Source organism: Phaseolus vulgaris, chromosome 4, assembly GCF_000499845.2.
Source record: "Phaseolus vulgaris cultivar G19833 chromosome 4, P. vulgaris v2.0, whole genome shotgun sequence".
Lineage (NCBI taxonomy): Eukaryota > Viridiplantae > Streptophyta > Magnoliopsida > Fabales > Fabaceae > Phaseolus > Phaseolus vulgaris.
The window spans coordinates 42877733-42889755 of record NC_023756.2 but is presented as its reverse complement, the minus strand read 5'-3'; the positions used below and the strand labels follow the sequence as shown (position 1 = coordinate 42889755).

The 12023-nt window shown below is 31.7% G+C and overlaps 1 protein-coding gene across 1 annotated transcript; it reads left to right on the top strand.

Annotated features, from left to right (window-relative positions):
* Positions 1 to 5177: 5177 nt before the first annotated feature.
* Positions 5178 to 5792, top strand: LOC137838873 (kunitz-type trypsin inhibitor-like 1 protein). The gene has a single exon (XM_068648086.1). The coding sequence runs from the start codon at positions 5178 to 5180 to the stop codon at positions 5790 to 5792; it is 615 nt and encodes a 204-aa protein (XP_068504187.1).
* Positions 5793 to 12023: the final 6231 nt, after the last annotated feature.

The window sequence follows — 12023 nt, the reverse complement described above, 5'->3', positions numbered from 1 at the left end:
AATATGACCAATAAATTTTGGGTAAATGAGATTGTATCATAAGAGCTCTTGCTACATCTAATAAATGACCATGTTTCCTTTCAACTATACTATTTTGTTGTGGAGTATTGACACATGATGTTTGATGTATTATTCCTTTACTAACAAAAAAATTAGTCATGACAAACTCAGTTCCATTATCACTTCTTATTATTTTTATTGTTGTCTCAAACTGTGTTTGAACAAAAATAACAAAATGTTTCAAAACCTTAACAACTTCAGATTTTTGTTTCAAAAGAAAAATCCATGTGTACCTCGAATAGTCATCAACTATGGTCAAGAAATATTTATGGCCATGAATTGATGGTATTAAGTATGGTCCCCAAATATCTACATGAATCAAATCAAACATTTTTCCGATTTAGATGTACTAATAGGAAAAGAAAGTCTTTTTTGCTTTGCAAAATGACAAACATCACAAACAAAAGATTTGTTATATTTAACAAAAGGAAATTTATTCTTGATAACATCAATACATTTATTTGAAATATGACCTAATCGAAAATGCCAAAGGGTTTCTAGATCACTAGCACTGACATTAACCGTATTGATGATGTGTGTAGATTCAAGGGGTTTAATTTGAAATTTCTGGTAAGATGGGATCCTGAGTATATAAAGTCTATCTTGCATCTTAGCAGAACCAATTATTTTCAAGGAGTTTTTGTCTTGAATGTGACAACCATTAGAATCAAAGGTAAGAACACAAGATAGTCTATCAACCAATTTTTTTTACTGAAAGAAGATTAAAAGTGAAGCAAGGAATATACAAAACATTATCTATGACATGATTTTGATTGAGAAAAACACTTCCAGAATAATTGGCAATGACTTGATTTCCATTTGGTAATTTGACATAAATAGGATCAATTTGACGATACGAAGTGAAGTAAGTTAAGGATGAACAAATGTGATCAGTAGCACCACTATCAATAATCCAAGAACTAGAAGAAGAAATAGAATTATTACCAGTTTGTGTTGTCATGTTGGAAGGAATAACAGAGACTTGACTAGAAACATTGCCACTGGATTTGACCTGTTGTAAAGGAGCTAACAATGTTTGATACTGCTCAGGAGTAAAACCAATTTGTTGAGAATCCACTTCTGACTTTGAACCTTCATGATTCTGCTCATTATTGTTAAAATTTGTATTGTGAAAGGTTGCATGACTTTGATGATGGTTCTGATTTTTAAATTTGAAATAAGGTGGAAAACCATGCTTTTTATAACATGTATCAATGGTATGCCCTGTCTTTCCACAATAACTGCAAATTTTGGAAGTATATCCTCTTCCATAGCTTCCTCTTCCATAGCTTTCTCTTCCATATCCACCACCCATGTCATAGATCATAGCATTGTTATTATAACCTCCTTTGCTAGTAGCAATCATTGTCTTGGATTGATCACCAAAAACTTGCCTCTCTTGTTGTGTAACGAGAGAGTAAACTCTATTCAAGGATGAATTATCTGATAAACTAACATGGTAAGGTGAACAAAGATCTTGTGAGGGATCAACAATTTCACCCATAGATAAATGTAGCAACCAGAGCTCTGATTAGAGCTCTGATACCATATTACAAAATAGAATAGAGATGAACAAAAGAGAACAGAGATGAACAAAAGAGTAAATTGAAGACAAAGGATATGAGAATGAATATCTCTTCTTTCTTGTTATTCAAATAAAAAAAAATGGTCTGAATATATACAAGTAGTACACTCATTCTAGGTTTAACTAAAGAGGAAAAGAATCAATAATTAAATAATAAAATCATAACACACAAGACAAAATAAAGGTTATTAAGCTCTATAAAGAGAAACAACTGATAATTAGAAAACACACCAAATTATTCTCCTCTATAAAGAGAAACAACTGATAATTAGAAAAGACACCCAATTAATATTAGGATCCTTCTATAACTCTGGTATCTGTATCCTTTAATAGTAAGTCCTTTTTATGCCTTGATTTGCTCATATGTCAAGTTAGGCATTTTGAAAGAAGTATTGGGCATTTTGTGATTTCAAGTATGTTATGATAAAATATTTTTGTTTTGCTGGAAAAATATTAAAAAACATGATCATGTTCTAAAACATTATATCTCTCATTTAAAAATAAATTTTTTTGAAATCAAATGCATTATTTTTAAATTAATTTACATGTTAAGAGGGATCGAGACTCGAACGAAACATTGTGTTTTATTTATCTTATTGTTTGAACTCTTTTTTATCATTACCTTACCACAACAAGAACATTTTGAGTAATCACCTAAGTATTAGTTGTTTTATTGTATTTTATTTTTTCACTATGTGATTGTATTTTTGTATTGATTTTTTTTCTAATAAAGTTGTAAAATTGGACAAGATTTCCAAGTTGTTCTAATAATATTTTTCATCTCAACTTTTAGGATTGATATTTAGACTTATTTATGAAATTTGCAAGGAAGGAAGGATGGTACAACAGGTAGGATCTTCTGATACATCCTTGGAATTTAAATTAACGTGGAATAATTATTTCCTCAGATATAAAACTAGTTTTAGATGGAGATTTTTAATAAGAGTTAAAACACCTCTAAATTGTTTTATTTTATTTGATTAATTCATTATTAATAAAAAAAACTCAACTAATAAGATGTCATAAGAGAGGCTCAAGTCTTGTATGACAATAAATCTTGGATTTCTTTCTTATTTTTTTATTGCTAGTAAAACATAAAAGTAATAGTAAATAAAATTAACTAAAGTAATTGAAAAATATTATATGTATCCTTGGGGTTCTTTTTCCTCTCAATCTTCTTTACTTGATATATTGTTAATTGTCTTGTTCTTTTGATATATTAAATTAAAGACCCTTAAAAAACATTTCAGATTCCTATCACATAATTGATACATCCACTGACTAATTATATTTGGAATTAGAATATTGTTATTATTATACTTGGTATTATAGTTTAGGCTCATAATTTTTCTAGTTTTACTTTAAATTATTTTAAGGTTGCGTTTGAATTGAGCAGTCAAAGTATGAATATTTGAGGGAATGAACGTGTGAGATTTAAGAGAAAAATGTGAAAGAAGTGATTGTGTTTGGATTGATGTGAAGAATTGATTGAAATTTGTGAGTAATGTAATGGTTGATAGAATATTTATAATTTTTTTAAAGATATAAAATATAAATTTACAATTTCACCTTTGTAATAAAAAATTATAAATAATAAAATATGAGTGATTTATGTGTATAAATAATAGTTAATTAAATTTTTTAAATTATTGTGTTTGCATTAAATTGTGAAATTTAAAATTGAATATTCAATTAACACAATATATTTAAAAATTGAAAAACATTCCAGTAAGTAATTCACGTTTAAAAATCTACTCCAAATATTGAACCATCATAACTAATTAAAATTAAAAAATAAATCTATAAGAGATTATAATAATTATAAAAAAATATTTATATAAACATAAAAGCCTACAAAAATATAAATAAAACAGAAAATTTTATAAATATTAAAAATATACCAGAAAATTATAAACAAAATCAATATTAATAACATAATATTTTTGTTTGTTATAATTCTTTGGAGTGGAAAAAAAAATTGATGTTAAAAGAAATTATAATAACAGATTATAATTCTTTGCAGTAATTAAAATTCCAATATAATAAATTTGTAATAAAAACTAATTTATAAAATATTATAATAAACCCAAAACCAAAAAAATCGATTTAAAAAAGAAATTAATTGTGATTTTTATTTATATATGAAAAAATCAATTTATTAAAGAAAAAAACAGCAAAATTGATTGCGAACTCTATTTATATATCAGAAAATCTATTTACCAAAGAAAAATATAACAAATTGTTTTTTTTATTCTTACTATGAGCACGAATCTTATGCAGTGGAGAGAGTGTAGGTTCAATGGCTGATACATCGCATTTCTTCACAAATTTTCCAAACGACTTCCTTGAGAGTGAACTCTGGAAAGTTTTTCAGAGGTGGGGTAGAATTTTGGACATTTTCATTTCAAGAAAGCTCAATAAAAGAAATCGTCGTTTTGGGTTCGTTAGGTTTAAAGGAGTGGTGGATGAAGTTGCATTGGAAAGGAAGTTGGACTCGATCTGGATCGGAACGTGGAAGTTGCAAGTGAATTTATCAAGGTTTCGAAGGAGTGAGGTGTTTAAGAAAGAGTGGTTATCAAAGAAAGGACATGTTCAGCCTCGGAATACTTGGAGACCAAAGGTGAATAATCAACCTTATGCACAGTTGGTAACAGGAGAAAAATCGGGCAACACTCATTTGGATTCGGACGTTGTGCAGCTAAGTGTTAAGGTAGAGAGGATTTCTAAAAGTATCAAAGAAATGTTTTTTTAGTTATAGACAAACTACCTCCACGTAAGGGAAGTTAATATAAGCATTACATCAATGTAATGCTTGTTTAGATTGTGAAGAATGTGGTAGTTGAATTATTATGTATATGAATGTTTATATATGTTCCTTTGCTTATGATTTTTTGAAGTAATGTGAAGTTATGATATTATTAATTCATTCGCAAATGAATATCAATATACTTGATGTTTTGGATGAATTTGAGTGTGATTTGGATGTTAAATTAGTAATGGGTTTATTTAGACCGGAAAGATATATTAACAAGTAACACATTAATTGCTATTTTTAATTTATCTACCAAATATTAAAATAATTATTAAATGAAAGTAGTGCTAATATAGGAAATAGTATCGTTTCTCTCATTCGTTACCTTACAAATAGTTTTCTTATCCTAATGATATACTCAATACAAATACTTTTTCAATTCATCTTTTATTTAAAAAATAATTACAAAAAATCTCGCTATTAAGGAAAAAAAGCGCAATTTGACCCAACATTTATAACTTCAAAATTGGATTCTAGGAAACATATCTATTAATTAATGAACTCATCAATAAAAACACAACAATTTTGAATTCAATAAAAATATATAATAAATGCATTCATCACACAAACACACACATAAAAACGCGTAAAAATAAATAAATAAAATGCATGAATAAATAATAAATGTGGTGATAGTTTCATAAAAAACATTAATGAGTAAACCTAGAAATTTTTTTATAAAAGGAGATTGAACCAAAACTAAACACATTATCATAAACCATGAAGTCTACAATATCCCTCACTCTCTCTTTCTTCCTTCTCTTCACTTCCAACTTTCTTCCATTAGCATTCTCTAGGGTTCCTGAACAAGTCCGTGACTCAAATGGTTTACCCATTTCTCCTTTTGTTCAATACCGTCTTTCAGATCTTAATCGTCATGGTCCACAAGGTGGTGGAGTAACGTCAGATTTTGGTCGGAACTCAGTATGCAACGTTGCTGTTACAAGTAAATTTGATCTTGGGGTCAATCTGAGATTCAACATAGAAGGAAGAAGCTCAGGTGTCATACTGACAGAGACACCATTAGAGATTAGATTTGGTTTTATTCCTTATTGTGCTGAATCCTCAGAGTGGGTGGTAGTTGATGATTTTCCTAAAAAATGGATTGCTATAGGTAAGAATGGAGACCATCTAGGGAAGCAGATCTTAAGTGGAACGTTTATGTTTAAGAAATATGGTGAGGGTTATAACTTTGCATTCTGCAGCAACAACACTAACCACAACACTTGTTTTAGTATTGGGAGAACTAATGATCATGAAGGAAGGCATCTTGTTTTGATGGATGATTCTCACACTAATGTTCCCTTTAATTTTCAACTTATTAATATTGGTTGAAGAACCTTCACAAGGTTTAATAAAATGTTCCTATTAGATATATGAGTGTTGTGGTAGAACTATTTTGAAGTTATTTTTTTATATATATAAATTCGTTTATTAAGAAGTGTATTTTAAGTTTGATTCAATTTTCTAAACTCTGTTTCATTACGATAAACTTTGAATGACTCTGATATATTATGAAGTATATTTTAAGTTTAACTCAATTTTATACAAACCACTAGTGGATTCTTTAAAATTAAAAATTATTTTCTAATAGTATATTGATTAGGTAAACTCAAGCTTCTTACCACTAAAGAAATTTTGGATGTATAAAAATCTCTCTTAATTTTAAAAATTCATCATAAAAAACTAAAGAAAATTTTAACCACGGGTTTGTGCTGTTTTATTTCTTTCGAAAGTTATGATATCTCTATTGTTTTTATTATTTATGAGTATCCTTTAATTATTAAATAGTTAATTAAATGATGAAATACTACTTTGGTATGATATTGTGTATTCTTTAATTATTTTTTTATGGAATATGTTTCTTATTATTTAGATAACTTTTTCATATATGGATGCGTATTTTTTAGGTATTAAAAGTTTTGAAGGAATATTTCAATTAAGTTCAAGTTATTGACAGGTAGAAGATGTTCTTTTCATATACCATTGATAATATAATAAAAAAATAATATATATATATATATATATATATATATGTGCGCGCGCTAATCTTATTATTTTCACTACAATGAAAAATTAATACATAGTTAATTTAAGAAATTTGTTGATAAAACTTAATAATCTCTATATACCAATAAAAAAGAATTTGTAAGTAAAATACTTGAGGATTTCTAATGTGTAGGTAACTACATGTGATTTTATTCGCATATATAACTGGTTACATATAAATTCATAATATAATTATCTACATTTAAATTTATATATTATTAGATGTGGATGGATCTATACAGGTAATTACATATAAGGATCCTATAATAAAAGGGACGTTGCATAGGTTCTGTTTGAAAATTACAAATCAACTACAGATAATAACATTTTATAGTATATAAGTGAGTGCAAACTTCACTTTATAAACCGATTATATAAGGTTGAGTTAAACATAAAGTGTATTTCTTAATAGTTTCATTGAAGTTGTATAGAATATCCTAAAGTGGTCCTATGTGGGTCTAATACTCTTTGAAGGAAGACTGTGGTTCATGGAAGCATCTTCCAATTAAAAAATTTAAATGTGTTTCTAAAGACTAAAGGAAATTCACTAAATATTTTGAGAGATGAAGTCTAGTTTGCCACGAATACTAAAACGCTAATGAAAACAAAAGAAAAATAACTCCACCTAAGTCTAGAGTAATACCTCTCGGATGTTAACATATTTAGTTTTTCTGTTTTATGTTATTGGGCTTTGTTTGTTTGACCTAACTTTCCTTTTTCTGTTTCAGCTAGGTCTTAGTCTTTTTCTTATATATACACCATGTATTTTATTCTCATATGCACAAGTAAATAAGAATTTCTTTTGTATTTTCTTTTCTCTATTTTTCTCTCTTTTATGCTTAAGTCATTGTCTCTTTTTCATTTGCAATTAGGGTTCATCAGAACCTACCTTTGTTGATTGCGGTTACGTGCGATTACGTGTGCTCCATTTGATGCACCACATCAGATAAGGAATATTCATCTTCATTGACTGTAATATGGTATCAGAGCTCTTCGAATGAAGAGTTCTGTTGCTCTTTTCTCTTATCTTTATTTCCTCATTTGTTGTTCTTGGGTATCTTTTCTATTCTCTTTCAAAATCTTGATTGTGATTCAAAATCTCTTAGAAAATGTCTAATGAAAACCCTAGTCTTAGTAGTTTTAATAGTAGTCACACTATTACATGCAATTTTTGTGGTAAATACGGTCATATTGAGGCTATTTGTTTTCGCAAAGTGGGTTTTCCTTTTGGTAATATTAAAACCTCAAAGTTTTCTTCTACTAGAAAAGTCTGCACTTTTTGTAATAGTCTTGGCCACACCGTCGACACCTGTTATAAAAAGCATGGGTTCCCTCCTGGCTACAAATTCACCAATTAGACATCCCAAGCCAATAATATGATTACTACTTACACTTTTTCTGAGCGTTTTTCCTAAAGAACAGAATGTAAAGGGGATTCAACTTACATCACATCAGTGTCAATTCCTGACCAACATTTTGCGTCAACAAAACCTTGAGAATCCTTCCCCTCACACTCAAATTAATCAAGCCGGCACCTTCTATGCGGATGAAATCCCCAATACTGAGCAATCTTCAATAGGTAAGTTTCTCTCTTCACTATCTGCTATAAAAGAATCTTGGATTATTGATTCTGGTGCCACAGATCATGTTTGCAACAATTTGAACATTTTTACTACTTATACTAAAATTAAACATGTCTTAATCAGTCTTCCAAATAGTCAAACTATTTATGCCACATATTCTAGTTTAGTACGTTTTTATAATAAGTTTTATTTGTCTGATGTGTTATATTTGCCTCATTTTCAATTAAAGTTAATATTTGTTTCTAAACTCACATACCAACTTAAATGCACTTTAACATTAACTTTCACTTCAACCCACTGCATTATACATGACAATCTCACCCAAGAGAGGATTGGTACGGTTAAAACCACTGCTGACTTGTACCTTGTCACTACCTTGCCTACTTCTAGCTGTTCTAAACTGCATTATTTTGCTTCTTTTATTAATTGTAATATCACGGACAAAACATTGTGGCATTATAGACTAGGACACCTTTCACTTGAAAGGTTATATGTCTTAAGGAAACAATACTCTTTTATTACGGTTGATACTCATCATGTATGTGACACTTGTAGTCGTGCAAAACAGAGAAAACTTCCTTTCACTTTAAGCAATATTGTTACCTCTGCTATTTTTGATCTTCTACACTTTGATATTTGGGGACCATGTTCCATTATTTCTTTGCAAGGTTTTCATTATTTCTTGACTATTGTTGATGATTACTCATGTTATACTTGGGTTATTCTATTGCATAACAAATCTGAAGTGCGTCAGCACATCACTAACTTCACTATTTTCGTTCAAAATCATTTCAAAACTAATATCAAAACGATTCGTACTGAAAATGGTGTTGACTTTGCTATGTCAAATTTTTAACCACGGGTTTGATGCTGTTTCATTTCTTTCGAAAGTGATATATCTCTATTGTTTTTATTATTATTGTGTATCCCTTAATTATTTAATGGTTAATTAAAGGATGAAATACAACTTTAATATGATATTGTGTATTCTTTAATTATTTTTTTATGGAACATTATGTTTCTTATTATTTTTTAATTACATTAAGATAATTTTTTCATGTCCATTATATGGATATCTATTTTTTTTTGGTATTAAAAGTTTTGAAGGAATATTTCAATTAGGTTCCAATATATATTAACATCTTATTGACATGTAGAAGAAGCTGTTTTCATATACCATTGATAATAATAAAAACATATGCCTTAATCTTATTAGTTTCACAACAATGAAAAATTAATTCATAGTTAATATAAGAAATTTGTAGATAATACTTGCAATGAATTACCAATGAAAAAGAATTTGAAAGTAAAATACTGGAGGATTTCTAAATGTATGGGTAAGTTCATGTGATTTTATTTGCAAATATAATTGCTTATACAGATAAATTGACAATATAATTACTTACATATAAATTCATATATAATTACATGTAGATGGATCTATAGGTATATACATATGGATAGGTTATAAGCGCATTTTATTGGCTGACACAAGTGAGGATCCTAGAATAAAAGGGACATTATATAGGTTCATTGATAGTAGGAGGGGTGTGCTTAGGGAGAATTTTTGTATACGGGTTAAGGTATTCCTTAAATATCTCAGATTTACTTCAAAATACAACAAAAAATTAAAAAATCAAAACAACATATGGATAGTGATAGTCACTTAACCTCATTGCCTTTTGTATGTGCTCTTTGATGATGCGAATCTAATGCTCAGTCAAAGCATAAAACAGTTTTCTGTTATGGTACCAAAACAAACAATCGGTTGTTTCCACGAATCAATCGATTGTTTTGGTTTTGATAGCAAGTCAACCATAAAAACAGTTTTCAACCTTTTCTAAAAACACCTAAGTATAAAACAATCGGTTGTTTCGACAAAACAACAGGTTGTTTTTCACTTAGTTTGAAAAACACTTTTCTTTTAAAAGAATTGAGAATGCCTATGCTTTGGATTCAATCAAGAGTGTATTATACATTAATTCTACCCCATAACCTATCTAAAAGACAACTCAACAACAACAAGCACAACCAGCCTTTCATCATCCTTCAAAGGGTTTGGATTCTTCAAAGCTTGAACACACTTGGTTCAACACAAAGGACCGACGATGCTTTCGATGTCAACCTTGTCTTCACCAAGGCCGACCTTCAGGATGCTGTTCCCCATGAAAACGACCCGGTGGTGATCTCAGTGGTAACCGCAGGAAGGAAGGTGCACCGTGTGCTAGTAGATCAGGGAAGCTCGGTAGACCTAATGTTCTGGACGACTTTCAACAAACTGCAATTGTCCCCTGACATGCTGAGGCCCTATGGTGGCTGTCTGTGCGGTTTCATGGGAGACCATGTAGAGGTGCGCGACCACTTAGAGCTGAGGACCACCTTTACGGATGGTACCGCGTCACGTACGGAGAGCTTCAGGTACCTTGTCGTCAATGCCTCCTCTGCTTATAACATGTTGTTGGGCAGACTTATGCTGAATAGGTTAGGGGCGGTGCCGTCAACGAGGCACATAAAGATGAAGCTTCCTAACTTGGCAGGAAAGGTGATTACCATCAAGTCAGATCAGAAGGATGCCAAGAGATGTTACTAGAACAACCTCAAAACAAAGAGAGGGGTATTCATGGTCACTACTAGACCACCAAACACAAAGGAGGTCCCCCAGCCCGAGGTCAGTTGCACCGAAACTGCCTGGACCAAAGCAAAAATTGCCCGCGGGTAGATAGCCCAGGAGAGCAGACATGATCCGTTTGGCGACCCAGGGGAAAGAGAGATTAGAGGGAAGGTCTCCAAGCTTAGCGACACCCCCGATCAAACGGCGCAGGATCTGAATGTCAAGGTCCGACCTGTCCATCAGAGGGCGAAGGAACGACACTTAATTAACTTAGAAGGTCTGTTCGTAAAGATAGCTGAGTACAAGCTGAAACCGGACCCCGAGAAGGGTGTGATCGGAATAGAACTAGAGAAGTTTCTGGGTTCCTTGCTCACTGAGTGTGGTATGAAGACAAACCCAGAAAGGCGCCCACTGGCGAGGCACATGCCTGTCTTGTCTGGATTTGCATTAGTTGGAGGAGGGGGCGACCTCCCTTACCAAGAGAGTAAAGAGGCGTTCATTAGGTTGAAGGAGTACTTAGCCAACCCTCTAGTCCTGTGCAAACCACAGCCAAACACGTCATTTAGTTTGTATCTAGTGGTAATCAATCAGGCGATCATTTCAGTCCTTGTTCAGAAATATGACCAGTTTCAAAAACTCATATGCTCAGTGGGCAGAGTACGGCAAAGACCTGAGGAAAGACACCTGGTACTAGAGAAGGCAGCCCCATTGGTTTCACGTCAGGTCTCCCCCGTATGGACTGGTTCTTTCAGAGTAGTGGAGGTCATCGGGAACAAAACATGCAGACTTGAGATGTTGAAACGAGGCCCGATTCCTCGCACATGAAATGCGGCTGGCTTCAAGTTTTATTTCAGTTAAGTAATAACGTTGTACATGGTACTAGGGGACACTCTTTTTTCCCTTATAAGGGCTTTTTAATGAGGTCACCAAATAAATTTCGATAAAAATATTTTCTCGAGTTATGTACAATTCAGTTAAGGACTTGTTTTCCTTGCGTTAGAAGTCTTGCGAGGGGAGAGGTAGGTTCGTAAGAGAACACCTCCCCTCTCGAGTGAAAGCGCCAAGGTTGAACGAAATAGTTCGCCAGATAAATCCTCCTCGCCCTTGAGCGAAGCCGAGGTCAGTTAAGGACTTGTTTTCCTTGCGTTACAAGTCTTGTGAGCGGAGAGGTAGGTTCATAAGAGAACACCTCCCCTCTCGAGTGAAAGCGCTAAGGTTGAACGAAATAATTCATCAGATAAATCCTTCTCGCCCTTGAACGAAGCTGAGGTCGGTTGAGGGTTTGTTTCCCTTGCGTAGAGGCCTCGTGAGTGCAGAGGTAGG

Coding starts and splice junctions, on each gene's coding strand:
- LOC137838873 (XM_068648086.1), top strand. CDS start 5,178: ATGAAGTCTACAATATCCCTCACTCTCTCTTTCTTCCTTCTCTTCACT.